The sequence below is a fragment of the Salmo salar genome, chromosome 16, assembly GCF_965601325.2.
Source record: "Salmo salar chromosome 16, fSalSal1, whole genome shotgun sequence".
NCBI classification, from domain to species: domain Eukaryota; kingdom Metazoa; phylum Chordata; class Actinopteri; order Salmoniformes; family Salmonidae; genus Salmo; species Salmo salar.
In genome coordinates this window covers 47,546,449-47,567,916 of record NC_138306.1, presented here as the reverse complement: position 1 = coordinate 47,567,916, position 21,468 = coordinate 47,546,449, and the positions used below count along the sequence as shown (strand labels likewise).

The following is a 21,468-nucleotide window of genomic DNA, read 5'->3' as shown; positions in this document are numbered from 1 at the left end:
ATTGTACACACACACACACACACACACACACACACACACACACACACACACACACACACACACACACACACACACACACACACACACACACACACACACACTCAGCCTGCTCAAAGTAGTTGAAAACAAGCCCATAGGCAACTTCCAATTTAGTGGATGTAACAGCAATGTATTGCAGTGGTCTGCAGCATATTCCAACTTTCTGTTTTCATATTTAGCCTACAATTTTTTTTACAATGAATAAATTATATCACACCACCATCCTTTCTCTCCCAGAATCGAATCAAATGAGAGCAATAAAAGCATTGATTTAAATATACATTAGAGATGACAAATAGGGGGCGTTGTTTCGAAGTCACCGTGCCTCCATGTTGGCACTCCCCCACCGTTATAAAACATATTTTGGAAGCTAGAGAAATGAATTTATGAATGTCTACATTTGATATTGCCACGTTTATTCTATTACAGACACCTTCATTTATACTTTTCAATTATATTATGTGAGCTAAATATACAAATAAAACAAGAAAAAAAATTAGATTACTAATGTTACTGTCCCCACTACAGCAACACAATACTTAAATACATGCAATTTTGTCCTTTAAATATTTAATTGAAATACTGTAGAATTGGCCGACCGGTGGCTACAAAACCTTTCAATGTCCAGTACATAGCATCATCAATCCAGGGTTTACAACATTGAATTAAGCCAAAGATTATGGATATACTGACAAGATACTTGTCTCTCCGCCCTTGTAATTGCCCACAAAGCGGCACAGCCGGCTGTCTAGCTCCCGCCAATCATTTCTTTGTATTGGTGGATACGTCCAATAATTCTTTACTTTGGTGGATTCATCGAATAATTGTTTTACTTTTTTGAATATTCGATGAGGGTTGTTGACGTCAAATCCGTCTGTATTCAATGGGTAGATACTATGCTTCTAGCCTCATTACATAATAATGCATAGCCATCTCAAGACAACTCCGATACAAAGTTTTTCCCCTCAAAGTTAAGGAATGTCACGTGTTCTACGGGGATGTCAGGTGTCCTACTTATAACAGTAATTTACTTATAATGCTATTTTATGTTTCTTCAGAAAAAAAATACATATAGTGATGTCTTATGTTTGTATCGTATTGTAATTTGAAATGTTGTAATAAACAAATATATATGAAAAAAACATGTCCAAAAAATCGTAACAACCTAAGCATACGGGACTTCTATTCAAACAAATAAACCTCACGTAGGAAATAAGCCATGCAACTTCTTCGGGACCAAATTCGACACTCTCATTGACCTCCATAGAAAATAGACTTGCTTGGTGGGCGATAAATCGCCACCTGCTGGAGGGAGACCTATTTCGTCGAGTTGGACCTCTCTCTTTACCTCTTCCTCTCTGATAGAACCAGGGTGACTGCGCCGTGAACGCGCACGGAGCAGTGGGGCTCGCGGAGGAGCCCTGAGTGTGTGGTGCTGCTGCAACTTGACAGTGAACGTTTGCTATTTATCCGGAGGTGTTTACTCTAAACAAGTAAGTTGTTAGCTATTTACCTTCTGAAGACATTCACCTTCGATAATTGCGTTTGACGAAAAGGACAATTTGATATTATTTCTTACATTTTTAGGTTATTATGCGACTTTGTTCTGACATTTTTTTTTTTGCGTGAACTTGCACCACTTTCTCTCTGGTGTGGGTGAACTGTTTTGATTCATAGCTAACAGGTTAGCTAGTGTTAGCCACACTAGCATGGCTAGCACAGATGGCCTTTTAGGCACTTCCTGTTGCCCAGTATGTGTGCTGTGACAAATAGTTATGTTGTGACATTTCTGGTTTTACAGTCCCGTTTATGATAGTTTAACGGTGTTAAATAATTGTAATTTTCGGCCAAATACATAATTTTGACGTTAACCTCGCTCGCTAGCTTGCTACGTTAGCTTACCATTTTGTCACATTCTTCTCTACTATGAAGTACCTGCCAGCTTTGAGAGGCTCGCTCGCTAGCTAATTAACGTTATTTTCCTTCCTTTGTAGTTGGTAGAGTACGTTACCTTTTTTCGTAACTTAACTAGGTAGCTCTATTTTAGATCCGTTGAGTAAACTCTGCTGCTATAACTAACTAGTTAACTATTAACTACAAATAATACATTTCGTATGTTGTAACAGTAGTTAGCTTGTGCAGCTAACGTTAGTTACATTGTTTACATAAACTATGTTTGTGAGGGGATTGTAGAGGTGGAGAGAAAGCAGAACCTGACCAGCACAGAACCATTGATTGATTAACTTAACTAGCTAGCTAACCAGTAACTTGCTTTTCAGCTTCTTCACATCAGTTGGACCTTATTATCCATTCATGTGACACTGGTGAGGCTTGCAGTTACCATATCAGTGATTCGAGGTCTGATAGGATCGGCTCATATCATAAGTTAGTGGGAAATTGATCCTGGACTATTAGGGATAGTGTGAAATGAACAAACTGGACACCGAATGTTGAAAGCTTGTATGCTAAAAAGTTTGGATTGTGGCCGCACCTATCTATAATTTTGTTTTAATAGAATTCACTTGCAGGATCCATTTCTATACATTGATGGTATCTGGCTCGATTGTCTAAATGCACTATAACCTGCAAAAAAAAGGTCTTTAGTTTAGGAATGTAATTTTAAGTTGACATTTGAGAACACAATGTACATCACATCAATGGAGTTGAACAGATGCGACTGTGGGCGGACTGAACCTCTGACTATATTGAGTCGCTGTCAGTTGATACTTGTAAAAATGTAGGTTCTTTAACCCTGGCTGTGTACCTATGTTTGTCCTCTAGCTGCGTGCCTTTCTTTGTTTGCTGAAATCCATACTTTTAAATAAAACTTTAGTCAAATAAAACCAACGACTGTTTCCTCGTATCGACTGACAGCGACTTGATGTAGTCGGAGATACGCTCATCCCACGGTACTAGCAACCCAAATCCATAGAGATGTACATATCGTGGAGTTGAGAAACCCAACTTACCTCAGCACCCTGACTCGGGTAGTGCAAACAACCTTATTTCACAAGCTGGTTAAGTTTTACAATGACCTTTTACCACAGGAACAGATACGGTAGTGGAGTTGTTTACTGTAGTGAACACCGTGATCACACCGATAGTCATTGTGCAAAATGGTACGCAGCATCATCTGGATATGTGTGCAACAAAAGTATAACATTCACTTTCTGCTACCATTTCTGTCAAGACGTCTACGGATACAGTTTTATGCATACGTTAGATAAAGCCAACTTATGCACCATACAGAACGCACTGCAACTGCCTCTGCAACGGAATGCTGCAAGGCAAACGCAGCGTTCCATTGGAAATGAATGTACTTCTGGTGTACCAAAATGCAACGACAGTGTGATCGAGGCGTAATGGATCCACACTGATTCAGAGCGGTTGGGTTAAATGTGGAAGACTCGTTTCGGGTTGAACGCATTCAGTTGTGAAACAGACTAGGTCTCCCCTTTCCCTAATAAAGCACCTGATGTTTGCATTTGGGACTGGGCGGCATATTTGACTTTTTTACTAGTATTAATGCACAGGCTGGTTTGGGTTTTACATTACCTTCTAGGCTTCTACACCAATATTTCAATGTTTGTTAAATGTGATACGCCACTCCTCTGCATGTAACGTCCGTAAAAAAAATATATATATATATGTTTACTCTGTTTTGCTATTTGAGTCGTCTCTCTCCCCCTTCTTTCGTTCGTTCTGCTTCCCTCACCAGCTGTCACTCAAGGAGAGCAGTTGTTGATTGATCAGTCACAAGCGTTTGCTGTTGACTCTGTCTACATGGTCAGGTGCAAATAAATGTTTGACAACCTTGTTGCAATGAGTGCAGGAAATGGATGAAAATGCTGAATTATTTTTAGTGGAAATTGGATTGAACACTATAAAACAATCAGAATGGAGAAAGACCCATTGAAATCACTTAAAATGTATGTGTTGCCACCCTGAGGTCATGCACTACTTATAAAGCAAATTTACAACTGTTTTATACAAAAACATCAAGTACTGTGAAAAATGTGGTGATATATCGCCCAGCCCTATTTGCATTTTAAGTCCACATTTGGTGTGTGTGTGTGTGACACACATACACATTGAGAGAGACATACAGACATACAACTCAAAGTTTTGTCTTGAATAACCTAACTTGGGTAAAGGAATACTGTATATGGTATGGAGTCATGAACAGACAGACTGAACACTGTTGTGCAAACCAGCTGAACAGACTAATTAGTTGGGGCGTCTCAACATGATGTAACCTTGCTTAAAACTTAAGCAAAATATGGCACCCTAGTATTATGCTGTTTATGAGTGGCGCAATTGTCTAATGCATCTCAGTGCTAGAGGTGTCACTACAGACCCTGGTTTGATCCCGGGCTGTATCACAACTGGCCATGATCTGGCGGTGCACAAATGGCCCAGTGTCATCCAGGTTAGGGGAGGGTTTGACCAGGGTAGGCTGTCATTTATTGTTAAATAAGAATTTGTTCTTAACTGACTTGCCTAGTTAAATAAACAAACGATTACATGGGCTTCTAGCCTAGTAGAAGTAGTGTTCGGTATTCATTGGAAGAACAATACTTTCAGAATTGCTTAGAGAAGAAAGCTACATGCAGGGCCCAAATGTTTTTCTACCCTTTGTCTTTCATTCTGTGGTTTCTCAGTTTCTCACCAATGTGTGCTAGATTAGAGCAGTGTTTCCCAACTCCAGTCCTCCAGAACCCCCAATGGTACATGTTGTGGCCTCGGACAAGCACACCTGATTCTATTAGTCAACTAATCATTGAGTTGAATCAGGTGAGTTTGTCCGGCCTGTAGAACATGTACTGGAGGACCGGATTTGGGAAAACACTGGACTAGAGAATGCGCACTTAGTCAAAGCCTGTGTCAAGCCATGCATCAGTGACGGGCCTGTGTGTACCCTACCACACTGAGACTTATTTCCCAGAGGCAGGACATTTGCTGTAACCTAGCAGCTAGCCTATGATGTCATAGCCCCTGGCTGTAGACAGCCGTTCGCCCATGAACTGGAAGGAGGCAAGGAAATGTGAAGTTGTTGCCCCACCTAATATGATTCAGACTTGCCTTGAGTGACCTCAACGGGTCAGCTCAATCGTTTTCGATGGACGCTTCAATGTGTGCAGGTTTTACTATTGTGTTTGGCTAGACTATAGTTTATTGTAGTATTAAGTACAGGGTGGACTGTTTATTTTTCTCTGATGAATAGCCTAGTTTGTTGTGTGTGTAATTGGCCTAGGATGTGATAACTGGTTAAAGGGTCGGGTTCAGAGCGTTTGTCTTATTTGGGCAGTACAAGTTGCCAGTTTGTCCTGTAAGGCAGACAGTAAAAGGTAGCTTCTGCACACGCCCAGTTAGGTCAGTTAAATTGCATCAGTATTGTCGTGTGTTGTAAGGTCTGTTGACGTGCTCATTGCCGTCACCACACCCTAGCTTAAATATAGCCCTTGCTGCAGTGAGAAATTCTAGATTTGTTGTGCAATATTTAGCCCATGGCAGGGGTCTGAAATTGCATTCAACTGTGGGCCGAAATATATTGATCAACGTTTCTTCTGTGGTCGAATCAACATTATATCAGCTTCTTTTCAATGCAACAAACTTTCAATTACCGCAAGTGAATGCGCGTTTCAGATCAGTTCAGAGCTGCGCATGTGTGAATTTGTTGATATTCTTTGCTAGTTATTAGTCCAGTTATAGATGAGCATAGGGCAGCAAAGGGGATTTACTGCTTCCTACAAGAGCACAAAACGTGTAAGCTACATTTTCAAATTGTCTTTGAAAAGCCAGTCAGGTAAAAAGCTTATGTCTTAATTAAAGGGACAGTGTTGTATTTTGAGAGGCTTGAATATGTAAATAGGTCAATAGGCAGAGGGGTAGCCTACTAAACCGAGCAAAAAAAGAAATGTCCCTTTTTCAGGACCTTGTCTTTCAAAGATAATTTGTACAAATCAAAATAACTTCACAGATCTTCATTGTAAAGGGTTTAAACACTGCTTTCCATTCTTGTTCAATGAACCATAAACAATTAATGAACATGCACCTGTGGAACGGTCATTAACCTCTCTAGGATAGGTGGCACCAAATCGTCCCACCTACGTAACAGCCAGTGTAATCCCGTGGCGCGTTATTCAAAAACCTTAGAAATGCTATTACTTCAATTTCTCAAACATATGACTATTTTACACCATTTTAAAGACAAGACTCTCGTTAATCTAACCACACTGTCCGATTTCAAAAAGGCTTTACAACGAAAGCAAAACATTAGATTATGTCAGCAGAGTACCCAGCAAGAAATAATCAGACACCCATTTTTCAAGCTAGCATATAATGTCACATAAACCCAGAAGACAGCTAAATGCAGCCCTAACCTTTGATCTTCATCAGATGACAACCCTAGGACATTATGTTATACAATACATGCATGTTTTGTTCATATTTATATCAAAAACCAGCTTTTTACATTAGCATGTGACTAGCATGTGACTAGCATTCCCACCGAACACTGCCGGTGAATTTACTAAATTACTCACGATAATCGTTCACAAAAAGCATAACAATTATTTTAAGAATTATAGATACAGAACTCCTCTATGCACTCGATATGTCCGATTTTAAAATAGCTTTTCGGTGAAAGCACATTTTGCAATATTCTCAGTAGATAGCCCGGCATCACAGGGCTAGCTATTTAGACACCCAGCAAGTTTAGCACTCAGAAAAGTCACATTTACTATAAGAAAAATGTTATTACCTTTGCTGTCTTCGTCAGAATGCACTCCCAGGACGTCTACTTCAATAACAAATGTTGGTTTGGTTCAAAATAATCCATAGTTATATCCAAACAGCGGCGTTTTGTTCGTGCGTTCAAGACACTATCCGAAAGGGTAAATAAGGGTGACGAGCATGGCGCAATTCGTGACAAAAAAATTCTAAATATTCCATTACCGTACTTCGAAGCATGTCAACCGCTGTTTAAAATCCATTTTTATGCCATTTTTCTCGTAAAAAAAGTGATAATATTCCGACCGGGAATCTGCATTTAGGTAAACAGAGGAACGAAAATAAAGCATTCGGTCGACTCAGGCACGCGCCTAAGCCCACAGTACTCTGAGCGGCCACTTGCCAAACGCGATAATGTGTTTCAGCCAGAGCCTGCCTCGATATCCTTCAGCTTTTTCCCGGGCTCTGAGAGCCTATGGGAGCCGTAGGAAGTGTCACGTTATTGCAAAGATCCTAAATCTTCAATAAAAAGAGCCCAGATGAAACACAACTTGTCAGACAGGCCACTTCCTGCATGGAATCTTCTCAGGTTTTGGCCTGCCATATGAGTTCTGTTATACTCACAGACACCATTCAAACAGTTTTAGAAACTTTAGGGTGTTTTCTATCCAAAGCCAATAATTATATGCATATTCTAGTTACTGGGCAGGAGTAGTAACCAGATTAAATCGGGTACGTTTTTTATCCAGCCGTGTCAATACTGCCCCCTAGCCCTAACAGGTTAAGACACTAACAACTTAGACGGTAGGCAATTAAGGTCACAGTTATAAAAACTTATGACACTAAAGAGGCCTTTCTAATGACTCTGGAAAAAAAGATGCCCAGGGTCCCTGCTCATCTGCGTGAACGTGCCTTGGGAATGCAGCAAGGAGGCATGAGGACTGCGGATGTGGCCAGGCCAATAAATTGCAATGTCCGTACTGTGAGACGCCTAAGACAGCTCTACAGGGAGACAGAATGGACAGCTGATTGTCCTCGCAGTGGCAGACCACGTGTAATAACACCTGCACAGGATCGGTACATCCGAACATCACACCTGCGGGACAGGTACAGGATGGCAACAACAACTGCCCGAGTTACACCAGGAACGCACAATACCTCCATCAGTGCTCAGACTGTCCGCAATAGGCTGAGAGAGGCTGGACTGAGGGCTTGTAGGCCTATTGTACGGCAGGTCCATCACCAGACATCACCGGCAACAACGTCAGCTACGGGCACAAACCCACCGTCGCTGGACCAGACAGGACTGGCAAAAAGTGCTCTTTACTGTCGAGTCATGGTTTTGTCTCACCAGGTCAGATTCGCGTTTATCGTTGAAGGAATGAGTGTTACACCGAGGCCTGTACTCTGGAGCGGGAACGATTTGGAGGTGGAGGATCCGTCATGGTCTGGGGCGGTGTGTCACAGCATCATCGGACTGAGCTTGTTGTCATTGCAGGCAATCTCAACGCTGTGCGTTACAGGGAAGACATCCTCCTCCCTCATGTGGTACCCTTCCTGCAGGCTCATCCTGACAGGACCCTCCAGCATGACAATGCCACCAGCCATACTGCTCGTTCTGTGCGTGATTTCCTGCAAGACAGGAATGTCAGTGTCCTGCCATGGCCAGCGAAGAGCCCGGATCTCAATCCCATTGAGCACATCTGGGACCTGTTGGATCGGAAGGGTGAGGGCTAGGGCCATTCCCCCCAGAAATGTCCGGGAACTTGCAGGTGCCTTGGTGGAAGAGTGGGGTAACATCTCACAGCAAGAACTGGCAAATCTGGTGCAGTCCATGAGGAGGAGATGCACTGCAGTACTTAATGCAGCTGGTTGCCACACCAGATACTGACTGTTACTTTTGATTTTGACCCCCGCCTCCACATGTCTGTGGAACTGGTTTAGTTTTTCTCAGTTGTTGAATCTTATGTTCATACAAATATTTACACGTTCAGTTTGCTGAAAATAAACGCAGTTCAGAGTGAGGATGTTTCTTTTTTTGCTGAGTTTGTATGGTAATAATACGTTTTATTTAGTAAACTGGTTTCTTGCATCATACAACGCAATTTAGTCACCCATTTGTCTGTAACACAATGGGACCAAGTAAAAACAAATTCATGTCAACTTCTTCATAATGTAAAAACGTTAAGTCTCATGCAATGTAGGCCTGCATTGAACACCACATATGTGACCGACCTCCTTGATTCGTTCTTATGTAGCAAAATTTGAAAGTGTTTTTTACATTGGAAAAAAGCAGAGACACAGAGCTACTAATTGATATATCATATACTGCATTTGAGGAACAATGGGGGAAAGTTGATAAACTTGTAACCTCACTTTTGAGAAAATAGCCTATGAATGTTTTGGTACCTACTGGAGAGCTCTTTGTCTACACCCATTCAGAATCTTTCACACCCTCGAGTTTTAGCTCCACCCATCTTTAAGGGTTGATCCGAGCGTTCTGTCCTAACAGCAGTCAAGCACCCAAGCTAACTGGCTAACAGTTGTCGCAGTGAAATTCCAATAAAATGGACACTTGCATAGTGGAGTCTTTTGCGAAGACTTCTAGCTAGGTAAACAATGAACCACAATCCAAACTCATGACGTTACTACCCTGCATGAATCTGCAGGTAGTTAACCAACCAGGTTCAATGTTAGCTGGCTAACATTAGGGTATAACTAGCCAAGCAAATGGATCTGAGATACGAATAATAAGATCATACACGTAACATTAGCTAGCGAGCCAGCCAGCCAGCTAACGTTAGCTAACAGTACACTTTAACTTGAAATGAAAATGACTTTGTCAAAATTAGAAACGTGTAATATCTGAACATGTAGCTAGCAAGACTATTTTACTTGTATACATCATGGTTGGATCCTTCTCCCTATCACGGATGCCATGGTTGCCCTTAGTTTGATGATGTAATCCGGAGAGGTATTTTCTCCATCTCCTTAGCTATCATACTCTAATTCCACTGGTTTCAAAACTCGGTCCTCCAGAAAGTGGAGAGGAACACTTATGCAGTTTTACTACGCAATATATATATATTTTTAATGCAGCGTTATACTGACTAGATCAAGTAAACAAAGGATGCTATATGGCAGACCAATCCAAACTCCTCTCTCGGCATGTCCAGCCCACTCATTATCTCAGCCAATCATGGCTAGCGGGAATGTTGCTTTTTTTCCCCCCTGGTTAAACCTTGTAATTTAACAATTTTATTTGTATTTACAGATGGCAGACAAGTTTGTTATTAAGGCACATGAAAGTTCACCTGTTCCAGAAGGCATTTCTGACAAAAAATGCATTTTGATATAAAACACAGAATACGTTCAAATAGCTCTCGTGTGAACTAGTGACCCGCGACATACGCCTAGTTTCCTTAAACGGGTCACTATATCATAGCTTTTGATTTCTATTTCCACATGAAAATGTTATGGGATTTGCTCCATTGGTTTTGTTGGTAGGCCTACATTATGCTCAAATAGCCACAATAGCCTACTGGCTACTGTCAAACTGTAAGGGTACAGCCTCAGTCTTCTTTGTAAGTTGCGCCTGAAGTTGCACAAAATGTTCACAATGTTAAAGTTTCCGCTCCCAAGGCTCAAATTTTGCTCAGTGCACCAAAAATTAGAGGGGACATGGTTATAAATAATTTGTACACTGCAAATTGATTGCAAGAATTCCGAACGGATAGTATTTGACAAACTGATTTATTTAAATCCTTGATTACTTTGGGATACGATCACGTATTTGGGAAACCTGGCCTAGGCCTGTAGCATACCAGTAGGCTACATTTTACCCTCTAGATAGCATATCACTACTGTGCAGTGATGATTGTGTTGGTAAATATGTGTGAAAAAGTTGCGTTAGTTCAGATAACCGCACACGGACGAACAAGAGGAAGAACAGGAAATGTTTAACTAGGCCTATCTAGGAGTGCACGTTCTGAAGACACCTTTTCTATTCATATACTGTCCATCATGTCTATACACCCCATCATATAGTATTTTTTTATTTATTTTTCTCTTCATTTTGTATTGTTAGGTATTACTGCACTTTTGGTGCTAGAAACACAGGCATGTTGCTGCACCTGCGATAACATCTGCAAAATATTTGTACGTGACCAATATAATGATTTTATTTGAAGATGTATGCTCTGTAAGTGGAGAGCTGGTGAAGACTTTTAATTTGCTCAAAGAGCTTAGAGTCAAAGCTAGTTCAGAGCTGTGATTATGATGATGATGTAACAAAGAACCCCAGCCCGAAGATCACTCGCTTGTATGGCTGCCACTCGGATATTTTAAAGAACACGCTGAAACAAATCCCAATAAAAAGACTGCGTGATGTTGGTCAAAGATATTTATGGAAAAGTTTTCTGTAGCCAACTTCCACCTCTCGCCACAATGTCCCCCTTTTCCTTACCACATGGGTACCCAGCAACCCTCTGTAATGATCTCCCTGAATGATTTGCGACATCTCCTCTGCTAACCCTAATGGTGATGAGCCCCCTTCTCTCTGACCACAGTCCCACTGACAGGGCCTCAATTTATGATGGCCACTGTTTTCCAGGGTGGTTTTCCTTCTGTTTTTTTTTCCTGTGGGGAGGGGAGACCCTATTTTTAATCCTCCCGGGCCCTAAAGCACCAGACCACAGGATTCCAGCTGGGAGCGTCTCCACCCAGACCCCACAGGCGCGACCCCAAACCCCAAGAAGATGACACTTCCAAGCCTACTTCACCACCTCCTTGACCTTAACACCACCCCTTAACACGAGTCTTACATTTTACATGGGGTATAATGATAGTTGAAACTTTGTGAAACTGTCATTCAATGGAGGATTTGCGAAACTGTGCTCTTTAGTTTTTGTTTTGAGACGCACAAATCTTGAGGCTTTCTGGGTCATCAGTGATGCATATCTTGTCTTTGAGTTTTGTCCTACTGTGGGAGAAAATGATGACTTGTCCTCAGACTTCCAGACAGTTTGCTACAGCAGGAAAATAATCCTGCTCCAACAGGAAATAATAACTTATGGACATTTTTGTAGTTTATACTTTTACATTTATTTATTTAAGGAAAAATCTGGTTTTAAATTTGATCATACATCTGGTAGCGTCATACTCAGGAAGACTCGTGGTGCTTCAACCAAGTACTGAGTAAAGGGTCTGAATACTTGTAAATGTGACATTGCAGTTTAAAAAAAATGTGTTAAAATAGATTGAGGCAAAAAAAAATAATTTCATGAATTTTAGAATAAGGCTGTAACATTACAAAATGCGGAAAAGTCAAGCAGTCTGAATATTTTCTGAATTCACTGTACTAGAGGTCGACCGATTAATCGGAATGGCCGATTAATTAGGGCCGAGTTTCACGTTTTCATAACAATATTTTTAGCCACCTATTTGCCGTTTTTTTAAATTAAATAATTATTTTATTTACAAAAAAATATTATTTTGTAGTTCTTTTTATTTTAAATTTGTTTTATTTTTGAATTTAAATCTTTTTTAATAAAAAAAAAAAAAAGTTTATTTTTATAAATATTTTTTTAGATTTTTACACCTTTATTTAACTAGGCAAGTCAGATTAAGAACACATTCTTATTTTCAATGACGGCCTAGGAACGGGGGTTAACTGCCTTGTTCAGGGGGGATTCGGGGATTCGTTTTTGCAACCTTCTGGTTACTAGTCCAACGCTCTAACCACCTGCCTTACATTGCACTCCACGAGGAGCCTGCGTAGCAGGCTGACTACCTGTTACGCGAGGGCAGCAAGAAGCCAAGGTAAGTTGCTAGCTAGTATTAAACTTATCTTCTAAAAAACGATCAGTCTTAACATAATCACTAGTTAACTACACATGGTTGATGATATTACTAGTTTATCTAATGTGTCCTGCGTTGCATATAATCGATGCGGTGCCTGTTAATTTCTCATCGAATCACAGCCTACTTCGACAAACGGGTGATGATTTAACAAGCGCATTTGCGAAAAAAAAGCACTGTCATTGCACCAATGTACCTAACCATAAACATCAATGCCTTTCTTTAAAAATCAATACACAAGTATATATTTTTAAACCTGCATATTTAGTTAATATTACCTGCTAACATGAATTTCTTATAACTAGGGGAGTTGTCACTTCTCTAGCGTTCCGTGCAAGCAGTCAGGGTATATACAGCAGTTTGGGCCACCTGGCTCATTGCGATCTGTGAAGTCCATTTATCCCTAACAAAGGCCGTAATTAATTTGCCAGAATTGTACATAATTATGACATAACATTGAAGGTTGTGCAATGTAACAGGAATATTTAGACTTAGGGATGCCACCCGTTAGATAAAATACAGAACGGTTCCGTATTTCACTGAAATAATAAACGTTTCGTTTTCGAAATGATAGTTTCCGGATTCGACCATATTAATGACCAAAGGCTCGTATTTCTGTGTGTTATTATATTATAATTAAGTCTATGATTTGATAGAGCAGTCTGACTGAGCGATGGTAGGCAGCTGCAGGCTCGTTAAGCATTCATTCAAACAGCACCTTCGTGCGTTTGCCAGCAGCTCTTCGCAATTCTTCAAGCATTGCGCTGTTTATGACTTCAAGCTTATCAACTCCCAAGATTAGGCTGGTGTAACCGATGTGAAATGGTTAGCTAGTTAGCGGGTGCGCGCTAATAGCGTTTCAAACGTCACTCGCTCTGAGACTTGGGAGTGGTTGTTCCCCTTGCTCTACATGGGTAACGCTGCTTCGAGGGTGGCTGTTGTCGATGTGTTCCTGGTTCGGGCCCAGGTAGGAGCGAGGAGAGGGACGGAAGCTATAATGTTACACTGGCAATACTAAAGTGCCTATAAGAACATCCAATAGTCAAAGGTATATTAAATACAAATCGTATAGAGAGAAATAGTCCTATAATTCCTATAATAACTACAACCTAAAACTTCTTACCTGGAATATTGAAGACTCATGTTAAAAGGAACCACCAGCTTTCATATGTTCTCATGTTCTGAGCAAGGAACTTAAACCTTAGCTTTTTTACATGGCACATATTGCAGTTTTACTTTCTTCTCCAACACTTTGTTTTTGCATTATTTAAACCAAATTGAACATGTTTCATTATTTATTTGAGGCTAAATTGATAGTATTTATGTATTCTATTAAGTTAAAATAAGTGTTCATTCAGTATTGTTGTAATTGTCATTATTACAAATACAATAAAAAAAATTCGTCCGATTTTAATCGGTATCGGCTTTTTTTGGGGGGGGTCCTCCAATAATCGGTATCGGCGTTGAAAAATCATAATCGGTCGACCTCTACACTGTACATGGCCCACACATCACTGTGTGTGTTTGTTTGAGTCTACTTTATTACATTTCTAGATGGATGATATAGGTAGTATTCCAAGTGCAATGGAATACTGAACTTCATGAATGTATTTGAATAATGTGAATTTGAATCATTTTTCTATTGAGAATGAGTTCTAAAATGTGACTCACCACCTGCATTCAGTCTTATGTAGCAACATTTGAAATTGTTTTTTTACGTTGGTAAAAAGTAGACTGCATACACTGCATTTTTGAGGAACAATGGGAAAGTAGTTCTGCTTTGAAAGTTGATAAACTTGTAAACTCACTTTTGAGAAAAGGGCCTTCTGAATGTTTTGGTACCTACGGAAGAGCTCTCTTTGTCTACACCCATTCAGCATTGTTCACACCCTCTTAAGACAGCCCCACCCTTCTCTTTAAGGATTCACATGTGAGGTCAGGTGCTAAACAGTGAGTGTTGTAGTAAAGATTAAGACTAAAAGTGGTAATAGCCTACAATATGGAAAAATTCCAGGTAAACAAAGTGTCCAGATTAAAATATTCCATAAATATTAGATCACACTTACCCAGACACACTTGTCTAAATTGATGGGTCATGTGAAAGAAATGCTATAACCACCAGCCACATCCAGTGGTGGAAAATTGTCATACTTGCCTAATGTAAAGATACCTTAACCTCTCTAGGGCCGGTGGGACGAAATCGTCCCACCTACGTAACAGCCAGTGGAATCCTGTGGCGCGTTATTGAAATACCTTAGAAATGCTATTACTTCAATTTCTCAAACATATGACTATTTTACACCATTTTAAAGACAAGACTCTCGTTAATCTAACCACACTGTCCGATTTCAAAAAGGCTTTACAACGAAAGCAAAACATTAGATTATGTCAGCAGAGTACCCAGACAGAAATAATCAGACACCCATTTTTCAAGCTAGCATATAATGTCACAAAAACCCAGAAGACAGCTAAATGCAGCACTAACCTTTGATGATCTTCATCAGATGACACACCTAGGACATTGTTATACAATACATGCATGTTTTGTTCAATCAAGTTCATATTTATATAAAAAACCAGCTTTTTACATTAGCATGTGACGTTCAGAACTAGCAAACTTCCGGTGAATTTACTAAAAATGTACTAAATTACTCACGATAAATGTTCACAAAAAGCATAACAATTATTTTAAGAATTATAGATACAGAACTCCTCTATGCACTCGATATGTCCGATTTTAAAATAGCTTTTCGGTGAAAGCACATTTTGCAATATTCTAAGTAGATAGCCCGGCATCACAGGGCTAGCTATTTAGACACCCAGCAAGTTTAGCACTCACCAAAATCAGATTTACTATAAGAAAAATGTTATTACCTTTGGTGTTCTTCGTCAGAATGCACTCCCAGGACTTCTACTTCAATAACAAATGTTGGTTTGGTCCCAAATAATCCATAGTTATATCCAAACAGCGGCGTTTTGTTCGTGCGTTCAAGACACTATCCGAAAGGGTAAAGAAGGGTGACGAGCACGACGCATTTCGTGACAAAAATTTTCTAAATATTCCATTACCGTACTTCGAAGCATGTCAACCGCTGTTTAAAATCAGTTTTTATGCCATTTTTCTCGTAAAAAAGCAATAATATTCCGACCGGGAATCTGCGTTTAGGTAAAAAGACGAAAGAAAATAAAGCATGGAGTCGACTCGTGCACGCGCCTAAGCCCATTGTCCTCTGATCGGCCACTTGCCAAAAGCGATAATGTGTTTCAGCCAGAGGCTGCCTCGATATCATTCAGCTTTTTCCCGGGCTCTGAGAGCCTATGGGAGCCGTAGGAAGTGTCACGTTACAGCAAAGATCCTCAGTCTTCAATAAACCGAGACAAGAAGAACAAGATCTTGTCAGAGAGGGCACTTCCTGTAAGGACTCTTCTCAGGTTTTTGCCTGCCATATGAGTTCTGTTATACTCACAGACACCATTCAAAAAGTTTTAGAAACTTTAGGGTGTTTTCTATCCAAAGCCAATAATTATATGCATATTCTAGTTACTGGGCAGGAGTAGTAACCAGATTAAATCGCGTACGTTTTTTATCCGGCCGTGTCAATACTGCCCCCTACCCCCCAACAGGTTAATAGAAAATTACTAAAGTAAGTCACCCAGTAAAATACTACTTGAGCAAAAGTCTAAATGTATTTCAAATCAAATTTATTTATATAGCCCTTCGTACATCAGCTGATATCTCAAAGTGCTGTACAGAAACCCAGCCTAAAACCCCAAACAGCAATCAATGCATGTGAAAGAAGCACGGTGGCTAGGAAAAACTCCCTAGGAAAAACTCCCTAGAAAGGCCAAAAACCTAGGAAGAAACCTAGAGAGGAACCAGGCTATGAGGGGTGGCCAGTCCTCTTCTGGCTGTGCAGGGTGGATATTATAACAGAACATGGCCAAGATGTTAAAATGTTCATAAATGACCAGCATGGTCAGATAATAATAATCATAGTAGTTGTCGAGGGTGCAACAAGCACGTCCGGTGAACAGGTCAGGGTTCCATAGCCGCAGGCAGAACAGTTGAAACTGGAGCAGCAGCACAGCCAGGTGGACTGGGGACAGCAAGGAGTCATCATGCCAGGTAGTCCTGAGGCATGGTCCTAGGGCTCAGGTCCTCCGAGAGAAAGACAGAAAGAGAGAATTAGAGAGCATATTTAAAATCACACAGGACACCGGATAAGACGAGAAATACTCCAGATGTAACAGACTGACCCTAGCCCCCCGACACATAAACTACTGCAGCGTAAATACTGGAGGCTGAGACAGGAGGGATCAGAAGACACTGTGGCCCCATCCGATGATACCCCCGGACAGGGCCAAACAGGCAGGATATAACCCCACCCACTTTGCCAAAGCACAGCCCCCACACCACTAGAGGGATGTCTCCAACCACCAACTTACCGTCTTAAGACAAGGCCGAGTATAGCCCACATTTAATAATTTTCCTCCTCTGCAGATTGTAATGTACGTAATTGAATGAGTGATGGGAGCACATGACTGCCTGTATCCTCAGTGGGAAACTGGGTGTGTGCTGTGGTTTTTCACCAATAGGAGTCAGTGACCCTCACTACATGTAGGTTCACCTACTCCACATGTTACAATCAAAGTGTTAGCGTAGGTGGATACTGGCTAGCAAACTTGTGTTAGCACTAAAGCAACCAAGTAGCGCCTCTACCAGGCTACTAGCAACTCCTGATGGTCGCTGTGTCTGCTGAATTTCAACATACATTTATCTTCGGAATAAGGTCTTTTGTGTTTGCCCAGTTATGAGAACAGCTCTGCTATTCATTCTAACCATCTAAGGTCATCACTACAGCGTTGAGACCAAGGCTTGTAGTCTTGATAAGCTTTAGGCTATATTTGAATTTTACAATCCAAGGATTTGGTTCAACATTTCCCTACATAGGCCTTTCCCCTGCCTGGTTTTTGGAATGACTTTAAAGCAAGTTATTACAGACTTGAAATTGCTTTTTAATCAATCAGTGAGTGCACTCAAAGTGTCTTATTCGGATCAAAGCAATGACTCTTGTGCCGTCACTACTGACACTCAGCCGAAACCTCGGCCACCCAAGACACGTTTGATTTGATCTTGTCAAGATGTGAAACTATGGGGAAAAACGACTATCACAGGCTATTTTTAGATGACATCTTTCCAAATAGCAGAAAATAATGCACTCTTCAAACAGGAATCATACGAAATGGTCTGAAATTAGCATATGATCCTCTAAATCTTCCAAATACAATGAAGAGCAGATGCCGGTTTTGTTCAACTGATTGGTTTACTTCAATGAGTTTTGAGCTGTTCAGCAAACGCTGGGCCTAAGCGTAATTTGACTTTGAATCGATGATCTCCATTTCAGATGACATAGGGCTTTGAGGCTCAGTGTAATATCAGGCTTGGCTATGCTGTCAGCTCCAGTTTCAAATAAGGCCTTTCTGTTCAGTTAACTGGCAAATGTAGCCACAGACATGACTTTGCAAATAGAAAAAATACATTACAAATGGACAGTCCCTACCTACTCCATATCCCACTGTAGAGAATGTAAGCTAAACCTAGGCTATAGGCCTATGCTTCTATATTATCATGACAATCCCAAATGTAGTGAAATGTGTTGTCCAATCCAGGGTTCCAGCAGCAGGGGGCTAAGCAGAAGGCTGTGCTGTGTGGCAGAGGACGGAGGCAGAGAGTGCTGGCCCCTGGGGCTCCTGGCTAACAATGGACAACACCTCTCTTGGCAAAGTGAGCGGGTCCACCGAATCAGTGGCCACTGTCACCAGCGAGGAGTTTGTCCTGGTGCAGCCGTCTACCGGAGGATCCCCCTCAGGCTCAGAGGGCAAGCCCAGACTCAAGGTAGATGCTAACAATGCTGAACAACTATGCCAATATTGACCCCTAACCCCTTGGCTCTCCTGTAGATCAGAAAGGATTGGATAGGCTAGTGGAATATTCATCATATTGCTATCAGAGGGATGTAAGGAGCTTTTACCATGTTGCTAATACCTATCCACACCACTCCTCCTGTCTAGTGCCTAGGAGGCATGTAGCAGCTAGCGGTCGATTTGTGATATGTCCACTGTTAAATACTTGAACACACACACACTTCTCTATTGGTTATTCCTATACAATTACTCTAGTATAAAGCCACTGTTGGAGCCTCTTCTGAAAGCCAGTCCAACACACAGGGTTTCACCTCTCAATCCCTTCCTTTCCTCAGATGTCCTGCAATGGGAAGGAACAGTTGGAGAGGGCCATGGAGGAGCTGTTGGATGACCACGTAGTGATGGAGGACCGGAGTGGAGGAGCGGGAGAGGAGGGAACCGAGACGTTTCGCGACCCATTGAACTCCACAGCCCCCGACCCACAGACACGACCCCAAGGCCTGGTGCTGTACTCCACACCTGCTGGTACTACTCTACACCTCTCATCTGTTACAATCCCTTAGGGCAATGAATCAGTTCAGGATGTGCCTATTGGATGGTTGAAGTTAACTCATGAAAATGTCATTGTACAGAATCCCATACATTTTCATATCTATCTTGTTCTCTCTGAAAATGCAAGGCTTTTGCTGGCTGTTCCAGTGACCTCAATGTAGAAGTACATTATAGCATATATACACGATTGAAGAATAGTTTCACCTGCTTTATGTGCAGTAGATTAAATCAGTAGTTGTATCAGAGTGTAATGTACTGATCATGTAGACAAGGAATGGTCAACGTATGCTGACTGGTACTGTATTGTACATGGCTGTCTGACCCAAACAGGGCATAAAGTTCAATTTTTGGACCACCAGCTGCTGTGGCAGGTAGATAAAAAAAAAAAATAATCTACCAGCCACTCAGATGTTTTACCAAGTCAAAATCTTTTTTTGCCTCTAAAATTAAACCCAGGAAACACAAAAGAACGGGTGAGCATGCTTTGTAACGATCCATACAGTTACCCTGACTTCATTGACTTTCATTGATCAATTTGACAACAAATTATCTTCTTCAGTCCAACCTGGTTCTAAGTAGTGTGTATGTATGACACAAACAGTTTTGGCCATGACTGTGCTGTCCTTAGTTTCACTTCCTGTTGCTGAGTGTGCAAGTACAGGTTCGACATCACCCTGGCTTCCTCTCTCCACAAGTGGCTTCCCCAGTTGCTGGGGACTAATTTAGGCAGGCTAGTACATGTTAACACTAGCATTGTGGGTTGTCTTCTTTACTACATTAGCATCAACCTTTGCCTCAAATTACTGCTATAATCGTCAAAGGCTAAATCATATTAGCTTCAAATAACTGTGGTTTTGTAAATATTATCCCATTTTCAGTTCAGGTACCATTTTACTGAGGATTACCGATGATTAGACAACACATTTATTCCACAGAGCTGCCCTAACATTCTAAACAGTAAGTGACCTTTGACCTATTGTCTGTCTGTCCCCCTCAGAGGTGTCAGTGTGTCCTGCAGCAGGCAGCCCACCGGTCCAGGAGGAGGACAGTGTTCAGTTCAGTAAGCTGTCCTACCTGGGCTGTACATGGGTGAAGGCCCCACGCAGTGAGCCCGAGGCCCAGAGAGCCATGACCACACTGCGGGCAGAGAGTGCCATCCCCATCCCCGTCACGCTCCATGTGCCTAATGTACCCGGGGGCTGCGTCAGGTCAGTCCCAATACCGTCACCCTCATGTGCCTAATGTACCCGGGAGCTGCGTCAGGTCAGTCCCAATACCATCACCCTCATGTGCCTAATGTACCCGGGGGCTGCGTCAGGTCAGTCCCAATACCGTCACCCTCATGTGCCTAATGTACCCGGGAGCTGCGTCAGGTCAGTCCCAATACCGTCACCCTCATGTGCCTAATGTACCCGGGGGCTGCGTCAGGTCAGTCCCAATACCGTCACCCTCATGTGCCTAATGTTCCCCGGGTCAGGTCAGTCCCAATACCGTCACCCTCATGTGCCTAATGTACCCGGGGGCTGCGTCAGGTCAGTCCCCATACCGTCACCCTCATGTGCCTAATGTACCCGGGGGCTGCGTCAGGTCAGTCCCCATACCGTCACCCTCATGTGCCTAATGTACCCGGGGGCTGCGTCAGGTCAGTCCCCATACCGTCACCCTCATGTGCCTAATGTACCCGGGGGCTGCGTCAGGTCAGTCCCAATACCGTCACCCTCATGTGCCTAATGTACCCGGGGGCTGCGTCAGGTCATTCATGTAGAGACTATAGTATCTGTGTGAGTATGTGGTCGCTATAAGTAGAGAGTGGCTTCTCTGTCTGTGTCCCCGCGTGTGTCAGGTCAGTCATCCACACCAATATACTGCACCAATGCACAGCTGTGTGTTATCTATGTGCATTTCATGTCTGGGGGAATTTCTCCTGTATTTACATAGGCCTAAACTAAAGCCTTCAATATAGTTGCAACATGTACTTGCTTCTGTGTGTATGACTATGCAACAAGTAGACTTAACTCTTACACATCTGAAATGTGCGTCATTTATATTGCATCGAAACAAAGGTTGAACGATTTGAATACACCCTTTATTGGCAGTGTCATTTATAAGCACCTACACTCTGGTTTGAGCAGTTTGACAAATATATAGAAACAAAGCCATAACAATCCTCAAGCCAAGCGTGGGATTTAGGGAATGAGAAAGATCACCGCACGAAATAAGAAAATAAACTTGAATGTGTAAAGTCATAGATATTTCTCTGCACCTAACCAGAAAAAAGGAAATTATATAAAGAACCAAGTTGTCATGAAATACCTTTGTCATTGCATTTGTGGGAAATAATATGACAGATTACAATAGAGA

At 41.7% G+C, this 21,468-nt stretch overlaps 1 protein-coding gene across 3 annotated transcripts in view; it reads left to right on the top strand.

The window, feature by feature from the left end:
• The first annotated feature begins 1,286 nt into the window (after positions 1-1,286).
• The window catches only part of LOC106574055 (rab GTPase-activating protein 1-like), a 158,001-nt gene continuing 137,819 nt past the window's right edge, over positions 1,287-21,468 (top strand). For 2 of the 3 annotated variants that reach the window (XM_014149587.3, XM_014149586.3), the window contains exons 1-4: positions 1,287-1,532; positions 18,301-18,526; positions 18,891-19,080; positions 20,105-20,315. In XM_014149587.3, the coding sequence (XP_014005062.1) occupies positions 18,392-18,526; positions 18,891-19,080; positions 20,105-20,315 (536 nt within the window). In that variant the 5' untranslated portion in view covers positions 1,287-1,532; positions 18,301-18,391. Of the gene's footprint in view, positions 1,533-18,300; positions 18,527-18,890; positions 19,081-20,104; positions 20,316-20,767; positions 20,860-21,468 lie in introns of those variants that run through there. The other variant, XM_014149589.2, reaches the window with a different exon arrangement.